This window comes from Octopus bimaculoides, chromosome 6 (assembly GCF_046866305.1).
Source record: "Octopus bimaculoides isolate indiv1 chromosome 6, ASM4686630v1, whole genome shotgun sequence".
NCBI lineage: Eukaryota > Metazoa > Mollusca > Cephalopoda > Octopoda > Octopodidae > Octopus > Octopus bimaculoides.
Window position 1 is genome coordinate 10,958,363 of NC_142933.1, and position 21,405 is coordinate 10,979,767.

Below are 21,405 nucleotides of genomic sequence, written 5' to 3' on the forward strand. Positions count from 1 at the left end.
CGTAGGCCCTTTAACAATGTTTTTAGCTAAACTCTGCATTAAACTAGTCAAGAAACCAAGGGGTTCATCAGGTCACAGATATGTATGACATAACCATTCGACAAGGCCACATATATTGATAGGAAATACATTGTATGTTCTTATAAATGTAAGACGACGAATTTAGTCTCCCGCATAAAATGCATGGAGAGTGAATGTACGAACCAGAATACAGCATAAAGTGTGGAGACTAAATGTACACTGGCGAGAGTATAATGACAGCGCACAGTCGTCTGCACTCTATCAATATGGTAACATGCTGAATCGAATTAGAGTTCTATATTTAAGAGATGAGGAATTATGTGCATTATTTACAATTGACGGATATTTGTTCTCATCTTGTTTCTTGTTAACACAATTTTCGGCTGATGCACTCTCCATCCTTCATCAGGTGTCTTGGGGAAATTTCGAATCTGGGTTCTCATTCCTAAGGTATTTTTCGATGTTGTTGTTGTTGTTGTTGTTGTTGTTGTTCTTCTTCTTCTTCTTCTTCTTCTTCTTCTTCTTCTTCTTCTTCTTCTTCTTCTTCTTCTTCTTATTATTATTATTATTATTATTATTATTATTATTATTATTATTATTATTATTTACGAGCTGGCAGAAACGTTAGCACGCCGGGCGAAATGCTTAGCGGTATTTCGTCTGTCTTTACGTTCTGAGTTCAAATTCCTCCGAGGTCGACTTTGCCTTTCATCCTTTCGGGGTCGATAAATTAAGTACCAGTTGTGTACTGGGGTCGATCTAATTTAGGTCCCATCCCCTAAATTTTTGGGGCCTTGTGCCTAGAATACAAAATATTATTAGTATTCAGGTTACTGCCTGGAATCGAAGTCAGAATCTTGGCGTTAGTAGCCTGCGCTCTTAACCACTAGGCCATATTTCCGCGTTCGATTCCAGATAGTGACATGAATAATAATAATAATAATAATAATAATAATAATAATAATAATAATGATAATAATAAGAGTAAAAACATCGAAAAATACCCTCGGAATGAGAACCCAGGTTCGAAATTTCCCCAAGACACCTGATGAAGGCTGGAAGGTATATCAGCCGAAACGTTGTGTTAACAACAAACAAGATGAGGACAAATATCCGTCAATTGTAAATAACGTGAATGGAATTAGTATCTAAAATGTTTTTAAACTCTAAATAAAAATACACATAGTAACTAGGAGAATCACAACTCCACTGCCAATACCGACACTATATATATATATATATATATGTGTGTGTGTGTGTGTGTGTCCACAAGCACTCCCTAACTATTCCTGCTACTAATTCCTTCCACTACGTCACACAAACACATACACATACACACTAACAGATAAACAACCAAACCTCGCACACACACGCACACATACATACGCACACATACATACGCACACACACGTTCTGTTATTACACGCACACTTGCAGACCCTCGCGCATGCACACATATTCACCTACCTTTTTCACTCTCCTGTCTTAGAAAGAACTTTTCCTCCACCACTTCCTCTTCCGGTCCTTCCACAATGTAACCTCGCGGACATCGGTGCTGATTTTTTCTTCCTCCGTTTTTCCCTTCTTTGAACTTTCCTTGTTTCCGACAAAGGGCTCCGTCCGAAACGTCATACTCTCTCTCTTTCCTCTCCCGAGCGTCAGGTAATACTATCCGTATCACGTCCTCACGTTGTTGTTTTTTGTTATTGTTTTTTGACTGTTTTTTGAACTTATATATATATATATATACATGCATATATATATTGAATATCCAGTCAGCTGCGTCTAATCGTATTATTCATCACTGTTCATGCGAATGTTTCGTGGAGCATTCAAACAATCAAATGACATCTGATGATCGACCTTTTTATTGCACTAACGTACAGATCGATGCCTCCTGTAGTATTCTCCTGGCTACGAAATAAGAGCGTCTCCCGTAACCATATCTGACATCAAGGGTGTATCTCCACTATAATATGCGTTTGTTACTATGGTGACTGGGTATTTGGAATTCATTGATTTTGTATTGGTCACACCATGATATTTACTGCGATATATTGAAGTAGATAGGGCAGAATTCAAGGCAAAATATGTATGAGAAAGGTGCAATAATGCATATTGGTAACATCAGCAGAAATGTCGAAAATGTCTGTATCTTTTTCAAGTGAATACACTTCAGCTAGTGTATTCATTTGAACATCATTACCAAATCTACTAATACGTGGGGGGTTCCATAGGCAAGCACTGAACCACTAGACGTGCGATCCGAACAGGCTCATCCGCATCTAGCCATTTCTAGGAAACATATTCTAGTCCTCACCTCTAAATAATATCAATGATACTTATCTGTATCGAACCATTGATCTTTCTTTTATAACTTCTTTCTTTCATGCTGACTTCAATTCCTGTCACACCTCCCGTATATTCTATTCAAAACAATTTCCAATGCTGAACATTTATGCATCATATACAATTTCAAATGATTTATTTCTATCGTTCTTTTATACGTAAGCATTTGCTTATTCAAATATTTATTTATTCACATTGCATGATAATTCGTATGTAAATTCGAGATAAACTCCAGTGTACTGTTAGTGCTAAGAAATTATTTCTGTGTCTCAATTCTATTCAATAGAGTTAATATCAAATCAATATGTATTCCATTGTATACAATTACAAAAGCCTGATGTATCACAAGTTGAAATAATTAAAATGACTACAAGCGAAACGATAGATGCAAGATATAAGATACATATACTCTAACTATAAAGCCATAAATACAATCGTGACGTGTTATAATCAAACATTTATGTTTTTACACATGTATAGTCAAATCTACGACAGAGAATTATGGTGAACTGTGAGAGTTCAGCCTGCTAATTAAAAATTATTGTTATAGTTTTGAATACATTTGAAGTATGTACACCAAGTTGTAGACAGGAAGCAAGGCGGTAGTTCGTGGTTAAACGGGTTTAGTGATTAGTGGTTACAGTAGCGATTCAATCAATCAATTATATTTTTGTCAACCAGTGAGTTGCGATTAGACCGGAGTACAGTCATAGAGTCACAGCGCAAGTTGCGTAAATCTCTTCCATTTAACGTATTTGGATACCAGTAATACTTATGCAAATTTTACTTTATATTCAAACTTATTCCGACGATACACACACACACACACACACACACACACACACACACACACACGCATCTATATATATATATATATATGCATGCATGTAGGTGTGTATGTATGTATTTGTGTATAGTCCTAGGTTCGAGGTGTAGGACGAAAGCGAGCTTCAAGCAATTCCTAGGAAATAGAATAAAAGAACATCTTTCAGGAACGATAGTGGTTTATTGGAGCGGAAGGTTTTGGATTATTTTTGTACCGAAGTACGATAAGTTGAAAATGATTTTTGATATTTCACGGTAATTCGCTAGGGTTGCCAGGTAAGCGAATAAAAATCCAAGAGTTAAGGAACAGAATAGATAAAATCTGGGTAACATATGTTTTCTAGCGAGTGTAACCTCGGAAGTGTTAAATAGCCAAGCGAGAGATATACCGCAGGCTTCGTTTCAGGCTAAAAGTATCTTGATTAAATGAAAATATTATTAGATAGATAGATAGATAGATAGATAGATAGATAGATATAGGCGCAGTTGTGCGGTAATTAAATTGCTTACCAACCACATTGTTCCGGATTCAGTTCCACTGCGTGGTACCTTGGGAAAGTGTCTTCTACTATAGCCTCGGGCCGACCAAAATCTTGTGAGTGAATCTGGTAGATGTAAATTGAAAGAAACTTGTTGTATATATATACATACATACATACATACATACATGCATGCATACATACATTCATATATATATGTTAATCAATGACAACTGCTATTAGATTTAGAATATAAGGCAGCGGGATATCAGAGTGGTTAGCACGCTGGGCAGAATGCTTAGCGGCATTTCTTCCATTCCTAGCTCAAATTTTTCCGAGGTCGACTTTGTCTTTCATCCTTTTGTGTTCAATAATATAAACCGCTGGCGTTGTACCAAAATTAGGGTCCAATATTAGATTTAGAATAAAGTTAGCAACGTTGTATGTTGTTTAATTGAGCATATAAGAACTGCCGTTAAATTTATATCACCAAATTATTATAACATGCATGTTTCTATATACAGATATGCTAGAAGATTAAATATCAAGAGTTTATTGTTGTATGATTTAAATGAAAATCATATAATAGAAAGTGGAGAACAAATTAACTTATTAATCGCCTGAAATGGTGCTCTCAAAATTATGTCTTTTGGTAAAAATCAATGGAAGCGCTTTTAACATGATATAGACTCTGTTTGAGATGTAGAAAGAAGTAAAGTAAGAACATCGATATGTGAAAATAGGGATTAACCTGTGACATACCCAAATTTGAATTGCGCAATACCTAACTAGCATTTAGAACATCACGTGTATTTCTGTATAGCTAAATAGAAACTGTGGGGAGCATATGTATTCAAGTCCACATATAATTTTGTTAAAGTCCACAGTCGAGTATGTCACAGATTAATCCCTATTTTCTTCTCTGGAGGATTAAAGCTTAAGAGTAATAAATTTATGCTTATGAACAATAGCTGAGACTATACTGTACACGTAAACCGGATCTTTGCACTTTTGGAATAAATATCCAACTTTAAAAATATCACTTCAAAATTTTAAAAGAGGCTGATACAACATATTACATATCGAAGAGTGTGATGCACAGATTTCTATTTGCAAACTTCTATTAAATATTGGTACGAACGATTCATAATTTCTTTAGCTATCTATATAATATACCCCGAACTTATCAAAGTATGTTAAATTATATAACGCTAACTTGAAAGATAATTGCTATTCCTTCAGAAAACATTTTTTTTCCAGTGGTGTGAAGAAATAATTGGCAATATAATTTCTATGGTACAAAAAACAAAACAGCAATTAACACAAAGACTCGTGTAATCTAATTAACAAAAAATATGTTAGTATATGTGCCGTTCATAATGGAAATATAGAAGTGATAAAATTAGAAACAATACTGAAATACATTTAAAGGAATGAATGCAAGCGAAATGTTAAAAATGTTGAACACCAAATGTAGGGGACATTCTAAGACTAAAATGTACGCAAAAGAGAAAACCGTTAACTTCTAGAAAATTTCTAAGACTGTTTTTGTACACACGCATACATAGGTGTACGTAAGTACGTGACGACTGCAACTCTAATTCTAACAATTTTCTGAAAATTATGAACAGCGCAGACTATTGTCCAGCTAGGGACCTATAATCTTTTATACAGATGTAGAAATGATGGGCGCACTTGCCGACACATGTCTTCATTCAATCACAAAATCATTCATTGATTGTTTTGCCATTTTTGGCTGCGGCCAGCTCTAGTGTGCAATAAAAGAGATATTATTAGAGACGTTAGAAATCAATCGATGCTAATGCCTGAAGCTTTTTCAAGTGAGAAAATGCCACTCTGAAAGCAACACGTGCATTTTCCCCAATTAGCATCTAATGACGTCTTCAATTTTCTCTTCTGGAAAGTGACCTTGACACATTTACCAAGACCAAATTCCATCCTGATGTCATCACTGAATGCTTTCACAGTACGTAATTGACCCTCAAGCTCATTATTATCTTTGTCATAGAGTTTTAAGTCCTCCATATAAACTAGATGGATTATTGTCTTGTTAGTTTTCAACCCATACCTTATTCTGTTAAGTTCACTTGTAAGGAGTATTATGGCTATGCAAAAAGTTTGGGGTGTAAGTGAGTACCTTCGAAAATGCCATAGTTGATATTAATACCGTTGGATGTCATTGCACCATTAGAGTGGTGCAAATCGAGATTCGTATTCTAAACTGACATGTTGTGCTTGAGAAGTTTGAAACTACTGGTGAAATTTTGAAGTTATCTAGCGATTTTAAAATCCATAAATACAGTATGCTGTCAAAGGCCTTTTTATAATCAATCCATGCGGGACTGAGATTTCTGCGCTTGTTACGGCAGTTCTCGGGGAATATGAGATTGATTAAGAGCTGATATTTGCATCCATATGAGCCTCATCGGCACCCTTTTTGTTCAGTAGGGAAAATATTGTTGTGCTCCATAAATGCGTGTGTTTTCTCCACGAGGATGGATGTTAAAATGTTATACGTGGTAGATAGGCAGATTATGGGCCGAAGGTTTTACGGAAATTTAGTTTCATTATTCTTTGGAATAATGAGGAGGTGGTTGACTGCTTGGAAGTTTTATTTTCGGTGATTCCTTCTGGGGTTTATTCATACCACGTCTTTGCTCTTTTTAGGCTTTGATTTCCGCAGAGCTCCCAATGGATAATTCTTACCGCATCGTCAGTTGGCGACCCAGGTTCATTTGCTTGAGTACCACGTTCAAGAGTATCAGGCAAAGAACGAAAAGCAGCGGAGACGGGCTGTCACCCTGGAGTATCCCTCTCCTGGTACCCAGCGTGCCCAAGCTTTTTCCGTAAGATGTCAGTTCAGTTTTTTCCATCGCACCATTCTTCTCTTCAGGAAACACGTTACATTCCTCGCAATTCCAAACAGATCGAAGCACTCGATGATCCACCAATGTGGAATCATGTCATAAGCTTTGCAATAGTCAATCCAGGCCATTCCCAGATTTGTTCTCTTTCGTTTACAATATTGCATTATCATTTTGTCTACCAGTAGTTGATCTTTGGTACTTCTGCATCACCTTCTACAGCCGTTTTATTCCGTCGGTAATATATCGTCCTCATCAAGAAATTTGTACACTTCTTCTGCAATTCCTTCTGACAGTAACTTCAATATTAACGGGAGACAGGAAATTGGTCTGTAATTGTCAGCAGTGTTTCTCTTTAATGTATCCTTCAGGCACAACACCGTTCGTCCTTTTGTCAACCAGCCGAGGACTTCAAATTCTCCATTAATCAATGTATTAAATTGTTCTGCGATCAATTTATGACAACTACTGGACTTTTTAATCCCAAATCCATATATACCATCAGATCCTGCTAGTTTCCAATTGCTTATCTTTTTACTCATATTTATGATACTGTTTTCTGTGAAGTGGGTAGCCTCTTGCTGGGGGATAAGAAGTTGTTTGCTTCAAGCTGCAAATCCATTCAGCTGTAGTATTATGTTGTTCTTGCTTACTCTATATCTTACCCACAAAGCGTGAACTTTCATCAGCATCAGGGACTAATCTTTCAAGTTTTTTTTTTATTGTCATTAATCTCTTGGTAAAATCGTTATTGATCGGTTCTAAACAATTTGTTTTGCTGGCATTGCTTACGACGTTCTCCAAACCTAGCTAGCTTTGCTTTTTTGCGCGCGTATGTGCGGCTTCAGTTCTTCAATTACAACATCCAGGTCTTTTCTATCTACACCATAGTCTTATTAACTTTTTCGAATTTATATTCATTCTTAAGTTCTCCATTTCTTTTCTTGACAAGTACTGACATTACGCTGTTCAATGAGTTTACATCTTCAGAAATTCTCCTTTTCCACCAAGGTCGTTTATTTTCTCTTCTATCCGTCGCTGTTCTATTCTCAGTAGTTCCCAGTCTCATCCTTTCCGCCACAATCCTACTAGCAGCCATGGAAATGTATTTGTTTGTGTGATGTTCTTTATTCCAATGTGTCTTTATTGACTTTATTCAATATTGACTTTATTCGATTTAGTCTCCATTAGTTAGCCTTCTTAAAGTTGCACACAAATTCTGTCCCTTCTGTATTTAATAGATCCACAATTCTGTCTATTATTAATCGATCTTCATTATTTGAGCAGTCACTGACCTTAATTCGTTCACAATTCACGGTATTGTATTCTTGCGGACAATTGTTCATCTCTTACACTATACCACTTTCATTTCTCGAATTATTATTATTATTATTATTATTATTATTATTATTATTATTATTATTATTATTATTATTATTATTATTATTATTGTTCAGTGGTTTTATTTTTATAACGTGCTTTCACTTCACTACCGAGCGCAGCTCTGTGCGCCTTGGGTATGTGCTGTGGTTTGCTGTGGTGCTCTTATGTTTACTATTATTATTATTATTATTATTATTATTATTATTATTATTATTATTATTATTATTATTATTATTATTATTTGCATTTACTCTGCACGTTTGCTACAATCAGTTGCCGAGACACACTCAGCGTCCTAGGGTGATTGAAGGATAAGAGATGTTACAGTATGACTGAAAGCTTGGGGAGGGGAAGTGGCAGGGGCAGTAGCGAAATATCTTCATGTAAGACAACACAGACATTTAGATTGATAATATGTTTTAAAGAACGTGGGCAGTACATGTCACCACAATCTTTTAGATTTCTCTGAGACATAGTTCTCCTGGGATTTTATTTAGATGTTTTTGAGATACCTTTTTTATCATATCTAGTGCACCCACAAGAAAAGGAACAGCTCTCGCTTTAAGATGCCACATCTTTTATATTTCAATTTTCTGCTCCTTATATTTACTTAATTTGTCAGATATATTTTTACAGTTCGAACACGGATATATTTTTATCAGTGGGAACACTTACATCTATTAGACTACAAGTATTTCTTCCCCGACTTTAATGACTATGTCTGGTCGATTATCCTGAATCGCTTTGTCGGTGATGATTAGAAAATCCCAAGGGATAATGACATTTGAAATATCAGACACTGGCTCACGATAATGTACATACCAGTAAGCAGGAGTGTTGATTTTGTGTTTAAATATTTTCCAATGTAAAAATGCTCCTATCCTATCGTGGTAATTTTTGTATTCGTTTGGTGTCAGCGCAAGACATTTGATACATTGTTTCGTCAAATGTGCCGCAGAATCTGCATTTATGGTCAGAACTATTTTGAAGAAGGTTAGCCTGATAGCTTTTGGTTAGCAAGCTTTGGTCTTGTGTCGTTAATATGAAACCTTTAGTCGCTGCTTTCAGTCCTGAGCTTTTCAACCACAGATGGGTTGTTGCCTGGTCTACATCAGCATTTCGGTTTCGACGTATATACCGTCCTGAGCTTCGTAGCCATTGATGCGTGCGTTTCTGGTCGACATCAGCTTGTTTGCTACGAGCCACATACTTGCCATGCAGAGGTTTCTCTTCCCATCTGCTAGCTAATTTTTCATGTGCTTTTGTCTTTGCAATTAATTTTATTTTCTTTGCAGCAGCAGTTGGCGCATTTCCTTCAACTTGATCAAGCTGGTGAGTATTTAAGAGATCAGTAGCAATTTTTTTGCTCTCTTTCAGAATAGAGTGAAGTTTTTTTCGGTCTTTCATGTTTTTCAACATGTTTCAGCATCCAATCGTTGGTTGTTTCAAGGTATTTGGCCAGTCCGATTGTGATGGTTTTGTACGTAAGTTCAAGCTGGATAAAGCCTCGATCTCCCTGAGCTCTGGGAAGGTAAAGACGATCCACGTCTGCCTTTGGATGGTGCATCTTATTAAAAGTCAGTAACAGGTTTGTTCCTTCTTCTTCTTCTTCTTCTTCTTCTTCTTCTTCTTCTTCTTCTTCTTCTTCTTATTATTATTATTATTATTATTATTATTATTATTATTATTATTATTATTATTATTATTATTATTATTATTAATAATATTACTATTCAGTTGTCTTATTTTAATCACGTGCTTCCACTGCACTACCGAGCGCAGCTCTGTGTGTCTTGGGTATGTGCTCTGGTTTGTTGTGATGCTCTTATTTTTACTGTTTTAAAAATGCTTTACGTTGGATGTGTGCAATGCCTAGTAGTGCTATTTTTTGTAGGTTATGTATACTTGTTAGTCCCGGTGTTTGTTTTAGGAATTTGACTATTATTATTATCATTATCATTATTATTGTTGTTGTTGTTGTTGTTGTTGTTTTTGTTGTTGTTGTTGTTGTTATTAAGGCGGCGAAATGCTTAGCGGTATTTCGTCCGTCACTACGCTCTGAGTTCAAATTCCATCGAGGTCGACTTTTCACTTGGGTGGCTGTAATCAACTAGTCCTCCTCTCCGAAAGTTCAGGCCTCGTGCCTATGGTAGAAAGGATTATTATTATTATTATTATTATTATTATTATTATTATTATTATTATTATTATTATTATTATTACTATTATTATTATTATTATTATTATTATTATTATTATTATTATTATTATTATTACAAATTATGCGTAGTCCCTCCGAAATCTTAATTTAGCTAACATGATAACCGGTAGTCACTGATAGCTGGCAATCTTCAATCTTAACTCGCATTTGAAATTAATTTCATTTCCATTGCATTTCTCTAGGCTTTTCGTCACTCACTAATATCAGCAAAATGAAAAGAAGCAAGATACCACGTAAATATTTAATAATCTTGGTAAAAGTGCTGACTTCGCAAAATAACATTTTCAATTCTCACGATGAAGTAAAATAAATATCATAAAAATAACGATGGCTACATATCTAAACTATATCAGGAAGAACGAGGTGGAGCAGGGTTGAAGTTAAAAAGATGAATCATTTATTATGTGTATCTTCAATCAAGTTACAATATTTACGAGTATTTCAGAAACATTTGCTCATGCATACATTCATGGACAGATATACGCATATATATATATATATACATATACAAATATACATATAAAGATAGGTAAGTATTGTAGTATATATATATATATATATATTGTTGAAATTTATAGAAAAACAAAAGACGAAGGCAGGTGTATAAACAACAAAGTGCTGTATTAGTTTAAAGCTCGGGAAGGTGAGAAAGTCTTTTGCATTTCGAGCCTATGCTCTTCAACAGAAAGGAACACGATGAAATGAACAGAGAGAGTATAGGAAGAGAGTGAATATATATGGTATATGGCGTGTGTGTGTGTGCATGTGTGTGTGTGCATGTGTGTAACTATGAATGAACCAGTTTACATGAAATCATATTCAACCACACTTACAGAAGCCCGTATCTGCCTATTTATACACATCCGTATCTAACTTTCTGTGTGTGCCTGCATGCAGGATTTCAAGTGTAATCTCTATTCTTAGGTAAAGGAAAGACGCAAATAACACTGTTTATGTAGTTGCTCAGTATCTAACTGAAGTACAAGAGTATGTTGGAATGTAAACGAAAGTGTGTGTGCGTGAGAGAGAGAGAGAGAGAGAGAGAGAGAGAGAACAGATAGACAGAAAGAGAGAAGACAAGAGATAAGAGAAGCCAAAAGAAGAGAAAATGAAAAGAGTTGGAGAGACATTGAGTGAGACTCTATGCAAAAAAATTCAATGCCTAAAGTTTCAAGCATACATTCGATTCTGTTGAATTATTATTGACACAAACAAGAGTGTTTGTATAGAACGCCGGCGCCATTTGAATGCATTTGTATGCAATGAGGTTACCATTAGAATGGAGTTCCACATCATAAAAGAGACATCGTTTCTCAATTGTAAACGCCTGGATGCATGCACAAACAATCACAGACGCAACTCTTCATTTCTTTCACCAATAATTCCAGAGATACAGAATACAAAAAATGTTAGATCTGTCTAGCCCCCCCCCCTCTCAAAAAAAAACAAACACAAGAATCGTTCCGTGCAGAGATTTCCACTTATAATTGAGAGGTATAGCAGATTTCATTACTTGTGCCAAATATTATAGACTAACCAGGTTTCATATGTACTCCACTAAATGTTCAGTTCTATATTTAAGAGATGAGGAAATATGTACATTATTTACATTTGACGGATATTTGTCCTCATCTTGTTTGTTGTTAATGCGTTTTGGCTGATATGCCCTCATCAGGTGTCTTGGGGAAATTTCGAACCTTGAAAATGAGAACCCAGTTTCGAAATTTCCCCAAGATACCTGATGAAAGCTGAAGGGTATTTTAGCCAAAAGGTTGTGTTAATAACAAACACGATGAGGACAAATATCCGTCAAATATAAATAATGTAAATAATGTATCATTAAATGTTAGTCTCAAATTTTGTTACAAGGTCACCAATTCCAGTCTGTGTGTGAGGCAATTACATCGACTCCATGTACTCAACTGGTACTTATTTTATCGACAATGTAAAGATGAAGATCTAAGTTAACTTCGGTGGGATTTGAACTCAGAACGGAAAGACGAACGAAATGCGCTAAGCATTTTGCCCAGCTTGCTAATGATTCTGTCAGCACGCCACCTTCCCTTTTATACCACGAAATATTAATAATTGTGTGGTTGGTTCCAAGCATGAAGCATAATAGATTTGCCCTGCTTTAGAAGAAGGGTACACTGATAAAATCTCCGGTGCAAACTATTGACACTGAGACCAAGCCTAATGCTTAAAGTATAAATAGTCAGAAACTATAGATATATCATTGTCTAACATCATTGACTTAACATAGTGTTCTGAAGTTAAGGGAATAAATTCGACATAGTCTAATGTGCTGTTTAACCACTGATCTCAAAGGAATAAATAAATAAAAAAAAGAAATTATTTCGAAAGACCTACAATTAGTCGCCAGAATATTACGGTCAACAGCGTCCATGAATTGGCAAAAGTTGCTGGCGATACCAAGAAATAATCCCAACTAGAAATCAATAAACGCTGATGAGAACCGGAAAGTGATTCACTATTCTATAGAATTCGTCAAATCCTATAAAACTTTGGATCTATCATCACAAAAATTGTAGTAGGAAAGTGACCCTCGAGCGTGCTGCTGCTTAATTAAAATTAACCGTGGTTATGCACAGGCTTAACCACAATTAAGGATTAAGAATCTTGTATCACATGTGGTCGAGACTACTATTCTCAATGGTTGCTTCAACGGAGAAGATATAGTGATACACAGCATGACACACATACCAACAAATGTGCCCTTTCACTGTAGATGGGGCGCAAATTGGCAATCATTACATCTTCTGATAGAGTGTTTTGTAATATTTGTCGAACCCTGTACGCTGTGTGTTAAAATCCCACCGAAGTCACTCTGGTTTCTACACGTTATAAAAATAATGATTATATTTCCATAGATGAATCGATTGCGAACATTGCAATTTCTACTAATTTTCAAATTATTGTAGGAAATATAGAAGGAATAAAAACTACAATTGCATGTTCAATAATACTTTGAAATAGAATATATCAATTTTCACATCCATTTCATATAATGTTCTTTTTAATGGGATTCAATTAGGGTCTATATCATTCACAGAATTAAATTATGAACAAATTATATTAATCTTGAACGGGAATCTGTAGCAGAGTGCATTAGAAATTAAATTTTATAAATGCAAAAGGAATGAGTTTCATTTATTATATGGAAGATAACATTTCAAAAGAAGCCCAAAAATGTTTCGAACGCACAAAATGTCTTCATTAAGAAAAATTCGTAAGCACTTATATTTACCTTTTCAACCAAAGAGGAAATTCTTTTACTTCTACACACACACACACACACACACACACACACACACACACATATATATATATATATATATATATATACGTGTATATACAAATTTGTGTATATGAATGTATGCATATATGTGTGTAAGTATACGTTTATATATGCATATAGCTAAGAAGGTAAGGCAGTAGGATGGCAGAATCGTTAGCACGTCCGGCAGAATCGTTAGCACGTCCGGCAAAATGATTAGTGGCAAATCTTCCGGCTCTTTACGTTATGAGTTCAAATCCTGCCGAAGCTCACTTTGCCTTTCTTCCCTTCTAGATTGATAAAATAAACTATCAGAAAAGTACCGGGGTCGATGTAATCGACTAGCATCTTCAATTCAAAATTGCTAGATTTAAACTCTGGAATGGACAACCTCTGGAACGAACCTCTTCTGATAAATATAATGTGATCTCGGTCACTTCTAAGCCATGAAAACCGGGTAACCGGTGTTATGAGCACTAGAGGACGAGGTAGCAAAATAATACATACATACACACATACATACAGCGTGGTTGTATGGTCAGAAGTTTACTTCACGACCACATGGTTGCTAGCTCAGTCCCCCTGTGTGGCACATTGAAAAGTGTCTTCTACTATAGCTGCGGGCCGACCAAAGCTTTGTGAGTAAATTTGGTAGCTGGAAACTGAAAGAAGCCTGTCGTGTATGTATGTATGTATGTATGTATGTATGTATATATCTTACGTTTAAGATGATTCCCATGCATTTCCCTGAGGAGAAGTTTACATTTTTAACATCGCCGATTCCTATGGATCGCATAAATTGTAATTCTTCGAAGCATATGTCGGAATAAAGTATGCAATTATAACATGCGTTTTCTCCATTCCTTAAATTTTTAAATATACTCAAATACCCAAAATATCAAGGAGTTTCTGCCTCACCAACAGGAATTACACCACAGTTACTTTGTGATCTTTACTACCTTGGTTTCTATTAACCCATTTATTCTATCAGAATTATAATTTATTAGGATAGAATAAATACATATATACATATAATTAATTATATATATATATATATATATATATATATATATATATATGAATATATATTTGGGCGTGTGTCTTTGTGTCTGTGCTTGTACGCCCACCATCGTTTGACAACCGATGTTGGTGTGTTTACATGTCCGTAACTTAGCGGTTCAGTCACAGAAACGGATAAAATAAGTACTAGACTGGCAAATTATGAAAGCTGACGTTGATTTCTCTGACTAAAACTCATCAAGGCAGTGCTCGAGCAAGGCCGCAGTGAAATGACTGAAACGAGAAAAGAAGAAAAGAATGTATGTGTGTGCGCGTGTGTGTTCGCAGATACTCACGCGCGTTTGTGCATGTCTGAGGGTGTGGGTGTTTGTATGTGTGTGTTTGCTTGCGCGCATGTGTGCACATATTTGTGTGTGTTGTGTATGAGTGTGTGTGTGCGTATGTGGGTTTGAGAGTATGTGCATGGATGTATATATGAATGAATGTATGTAAGTATCTATAATGAAAATGCGGTGACAGACAAATCAGTGGAGTGTAATTGAACAAGGTAAAGAAATGTATATTTAAATAACATACAATATTATATCTTTATTTCTTGGTATTATTTTTGCCTTTGAGAGAGAGAAAAAAGGGAGATGGAAGGAAGTCTAATGATATATATATATATATATATATATATGTATATATATATATATATATATATATATATATATATATATATATATATATATATATATATATATATATATATATATATATATATATCTTACATATATATATACATATGCATATATATATATATATACACACACACATATTTATATATATACATACATATACATATATATATATATATACATATATATATATATATATATATATATATATACATATAAATGCATATATGTATATGCATACACCCCCCCTCCACACACACACACACACACACATATATATATATATATATATATATATATATATATATATATATATATAAGAATTTAAGGAATGGAGAAAACGCATGTTATAATTGCATACTTTATTCCTACATATGTTTCAATGGATTACAACCTGTGTGATCCATAGGGATCTTTGATATTAAAATTGTAACCTTCTCATCAGGGAAAGCATTGGAATCATCTTAAACGTAAGACATTATGACCGATTATCGGTCATAATGTCTTACGTTTAAGATGATTCCAATGCTTTCCCTGATGAGAAGGTTACAATTTTAATATCAAAGATCCCTATGGATCACACAGGTTGTAATCCATTGAAACATATGTAGGAAGAAAGTATGCAATTATAACATGCGTTTTCTCCATTCCTTAAATTCATAAATATACTCAAATATCCAAAATGTCAAGGAATTCCTGCCTTAAAAACAGGAACTAAACCACAGTTATTTTGTGTTCTTTGCTACATTGGTTTCTATTAACCCATTTATTCTATCAGAAGAATTTTTATTCATTAAGATAGAAGAAATACACATAATTATATATATAAATATATATATATATATATATATATATATATATATATATATATAAGGAAAATATCTAGTTGTGAAATCTGAAGAAGAGATCAGAGTAGCAATTACACTAAAGAGTAAATAAAGTCAGTTGCCATATCAACGTGACTATTTCATGTTAATACTAGGCTAACCCCAGGCAAATCCTCCCCCAGCTGGCTTTCGGTGTGACACTATACACTTTATATATAATATATATTGCTAGCACGGGGAGCGAACACCTATCGTTCTCTAGCAGATAACAGGACCGCGAGGCTGACTCAGTTTCGAGCTATTTAGCCGATACTCAGTTAAGAGCACTTTGCCGCCAGAGTACGTCCCAGCCAGCAATATATTGTGAACAAAGAGACCATCGGTCACTGATTTGCAACAAGCAAAATAGCCAGTGGTAAAATCTCAAGAGATCAGAGTAGTAACCAGGGACGTGCCGACTGGGTAGGCATGGTAGGCAGTGCCTACTCTGAATAAAATAGATCGATAGTAACATTTATCTTGTATGGCAAATTATGCACCTAATTCAATAAAATTATGTGTAGTTTTAATGCTAAGGTTGAAAGGCAGGGAGCAATTCTGACCACCTAATCTACAAAAAAAAAAAAAAATTATGCATAGTAATCAGATTACTATGCATAAAATGCAACATATTTTATTTTCTTGTAGATTAGGTGGTCAGAATTCGCCCCTGCCTTTCAATTTTAGTATTAAAACTACGCATAGGCGCAGGAGTGGCTGTGTGGAAAGTAGCTTGCTTACCAACCACATGGTTCCGGGTTCAGTCCCACTGCGTGGCACCTTGGGCAAGTGTCTTCTACTATAGCCTCGGGCCGACCAAAGCCTTGTGCTCCAGCATGGCCGCAGTCAAATGACTGAAACAAGTAAAAGAGTAAAACGAGTATAGTGCTGCTGTAGTTCACGTGCCGCGTACATTCCTACAACAAAGTTTTCTTTACGTGCTACACAGGCATAAGTAAATTTGCTTTCAGCTCAATCTTGCGCCTGTGATTCACTGATTTGTTTCGTGTGGTTTGCTACATAAACGTCACCAACTACCTACCCTGAATACTTACTGATGGCGTGTGCCTGGTAGTAACTATACTAACAACTAAAGTCAGTCGCTACATCACAGTAGCTGCTTCATGTTACTACTAGTTTAATCCGAGGGAGACTTTACTTTTTGGTACAGCTACAACTCTGATTTCTTCTTGAAGTTTTACAAGCTATTTTGCAGTTAGCGACGGTCGCTTTGTTCACAATATATTAGTGGCTGGAGCGAAGACTGGCTATCGCTCTGGCGGCCAAGTGCTCGTGACTGAGGATGAGGCAAATAACTCGAAACTGAGTAAACCTTGTGATCCCGTTGTCTTCTAGAGGAATGTTAGGGGTTCTCCCCCCCCCCCTGCTAGCAATATATATTGTATATAAAGGGTGCAACATCGCACCGATAACCAGCTGGCGAAGGATCTAACTGGAGTTAAACTAATATCGAACAGCTACTTTAATGTGGCGACTGATTTTCCTTTACTCAGACACACACACACTCACACACTCACACACTCACACACTCACACACTCACACACACACACGCACATACATAAGTCCCCAAAACAAACGAAGAACTATCACGAAAAAAAGACAACAACGCAAGGAAGTGGTACATGCAAAGTATTAGCAGACGCTGAGGGGAAAAAAAAGAGAAGTAGTTTTACGTTTCGAGTAAAGCTCTTCGTCAGAAACAGGTGACGTAGGAAGGTCCAAGAGGAAAGGAAGACGGGGTGGGAAATCGCCAACGATCCACATGTGATTACATTTTGAATATACACGTGATGATTATGATTATATATATATATATTAGTTTCATGCTTAAAAGATACAATAAACTGGCAGAGTAATCTTTCAGGCTAAGTGCATTAGAGAGAACAGGACGCTGATCTATGAGAGAAGATGAGAAAAAACCGCGCTGTTTTGTAAATTGTGTATATTAAATCATATTTATCTCTCACTGGATGGACTACTTTGTTGTATCAATAACGGAGCTGTTAAGAATATATATATATATATATATATATATATATATATATATATATCGAGCGAGAGACAGACAGACAGACAGAAAGAGAGAAATAAGATAACTACTAGGACATTGTTATGTACAAGCCAAATGGGAACAGTTCCTGCAACGAAATCAAACTATATATTTATCGCATTTAGAATGACCTCCCTATCGATTTTTAGCAAACAACACTGCTAAATGATTTTTAAGTTAGAAGTATGTAATTTGCGGGTGTTTTGATGTGTAAATGAATTTAAGAAATTATTGGAATAACATTCAACGTGCGTAATCACTTTCTATGCGCTACCATACAAATTTCACGTTGAGTTTCTCGTAAATACTGTTAATGGTATTAAACTGTCTGCAGTGGTGAGATCATCAAAGTAGAGGTAAATACCAGTAAATAGAATTTGTTTCGCCATTAAAGTCCTTTAAACTACATAAGATTTTTACGTCATAAAGTCAATATTATGTAAGCTAGTGAAATTGGCACATAAGTTAAGCACCTATAAAGTATCATTAATCAACTGATGACTGCAGGTTAGAGGCTACTCAAGACCTACAGGGAAACCAGAAAAGGAGAAAATGATAAAGAGAGAGAAAGAGAAGGTGAGAAGTAGAGACAGAGAGAGAAAGCGAATTTGAGAGGTTGGTGAATTATAAGACACACTAACATCAGCTGGTATATCATTTATCTTGTACTTGTTTCAGTCATTAGACTGCGGCCAGAAACAATTATACGTTAATCTAACTAACAAACCCTCATCTAAACTCACTGATAACATGCTAATGGAATTTGTAGAGATAAAGCGAAAATAGATCGCATTACGTACATGCACATACACACACACACACACACACACACACACACACACACACAAACACACACACACACTACACACACACACACACACATATATATATGTATGTATATATATATATATATATATATAGTTCCGGTTTCTGTCCCACAGCGTGGCACCTTGGGCAAGTGTCTCCTACTATAGTCTCGAGCCGACCAAAGATTTGTGAGTGGATTTGGTAGACGGAAACTGAAAGGAACCCATCATATATATGTATATATATATATATATATATATATATATATATATATATATATATGCGTGTATGTAATTATACAAATGTACACACACACACACATATGTGTGTATGCATGTATATGCTTATATATATTATATATTATATATATTATATATATCTATATACATATAGATGTAAGTAGGTATGTATGTATACATGCATTTGTATGTATTAATGAGAAGTATACCCTCTTACGTCGACAGTTGGTTAACGACCAGCAGCAAATATCAATAAAAGCTATGTTAAATACTATTCTGCTGTTTTATTTCTCTCGGACACGAATTTACAATTTAGATTGTTGTTGTTTTGTCATACAATCTTTTAATTGCAAAATTAAATTAAATTAAATTAATGCGATCTAATGTGGATAACGTTAAGCGTATTTAGCAATTATCCTTAGTATAGTGGCATTGTTCTGGCAACAGTAACAGTATTCAAAGTACGTAAACAGAAAGAAACAATGGAGAGTAATGAGAGAAAAGTAATGATAGATTGCAAACGATTAGAGGGAATGATTGATTGGAAATGATTAATGGTTTATATATAATAACTATGGGATATGTAAATATTTGGTAGAAGGGAAAAAATTGCCTATGTAGGGAAATTATGTGCGGTTACGACAACGAGGGTTCCAGCTGATATGATCAACGGAACAGCCTGCTCATGAAATTAACGTGTAAGTGACTGAGCGATCCACAGACACGTGTAACCCTAACGTCGTTCTCAGGGAGACTCAGCGTGACAGATAGCGTGACAAGGTCGGCCCTTTGAAATACAAGAACTGCTCATTTTTGCCAGCTGAGTGGACTAGAGAAACGTGAAGTAAAGGACACAATGCGTCGCCGGGAAACGAACTCAAGGACACAACGCCTCGCCGGGAATCCAATTCACGACCTTAGGATCGTGAGCCGAATGCCCTAACCACTAAGCCACGCGCCTTCAGATGTGTGTGTCTATACATGCATAAACATGTGCGCACACGTGTTATTTTACTCTTTTAATCTTTTACTTGTTTCTGTCATTTGACTGCGGTCGTGCTGGAGCACCGCCATTATCGAACAAATCGACCCCAGGATTTATTCTTTGTAAGTCTAGTACTTATTCTATCGTACTCTCTTTTGTCAAGCCGCTAAGTTCCGGGAACGTAAACACACCAACATCAGTTGTCAAGCGATGGTGGGCGGACAAACACAGACACACAAACTCACAAACACACACACACACACAATACCCCCCCACACACACACACACATACACACACACACACACACACACACACACACACACACACACACACACACATATATATATATATATATATATATATATATATGACAGGCTTCTTTTAGTTTCCGTCTACCAAATCCACTCACAAGGCTTTGGTTGGCCCGAGGCTATAGCACAAGACACTTGCGCAATGTCCCACGCAGTGGGACTGAACCGGGAAGCATGTGGTTGGTAAGCAAGGTACTTACCACAATGCTACTCCCGAGCCTATAAATATATATATATATATATATATATATATATATATATATATATATATATATATATATATATATATATATATATATATATATATATATATATGTGTATATATATATATATGTATATGTATATATATATATATATATATATATATATATATATATATATATATATATATATATATATATATATATATATATAAAATAATTTTCCAGAGGAAGTAGCAACCGTTACCAATATAGCATAAGAACTTACCTTAGGGGATCATTAACTAGATTCCTTAAGGGTCGTTCTCACAGTTTATATTTATATTATAAGGTTTTTAACTTTTAAATTTTCATATTCAAAAGAGACAGAGACTTCAAACTCGATATATCGATTTATTCATCACTCTATGTATAAATCGATATATCGAGTTTGAAGTCTCTGTCTCTTTTGAATATGAAAATTTAAAAGTTAAAAACCTTATAATATATATATATATATATATATATATATATATTGTCGAATGTGTGAGTGAGCATGTGTGAGTGAGCATGTGTGAGTGAGCATGTGTGTGTTTCAAGCGAGGGCGAATGAGTATTTCGGGCCTTGTGCCTAGAGTAGGAAATAATATACAATTCCTATCTAGAAACACGTTTTTTGCAATCACAATATCACTACACGATATTAATAACATTTTTCATGTCAGGTTCGCGATATAGCAGTGTAGTCTCTCTTCTCGTTCTGTTATATTAATCAAATCTTTTCTCG

At 35.3% G+C, this 21,405-nt stretch overlaps 1 protein-coding gene and 1 long non-coding RNA gene across 2 annotated transcripts in view; one reads left to right on the forward strand and one right to left on the reverse strand.

The window, feature by feature from the left end:
* The window catches only part of LOC106871982 (uncharacterized), a 72,103-nt gene extending 68,374 nt beyond the window's left edge, over nucleotides 1–3,729 (reverse strand). The window contains exon 1 of the mRNA XM_052969030.1: nucleotides 3,706–3,729. Coding sequence (XP_052824990.1) covers nucleotides 3,706–3,714 — 9 coding nt within the window. The 5' untranslated portion in view covers nucleotides 3,715–3,729. The remainder of the gene's footprint in view (nucleotides 1–3,705) is intronic.
* Nucleotides 3,730–8,592: 4,863 nt separating this feature from the next.
* Nucleotides 8,593–10,489, forward strand: LOC128248165 (uncharacterized). The gene is made up of 2 exons (XR_008264467.2): nucleotides 8,593–9,530; nucleotides 10,346–10,489. It is a non-coding gene; the product is annotated as an uncharacterized LOC128248165 (long non-coding RNA).
* Nucleotides 10,490–21,405: the final 10,916 nt, after the last annotated feature.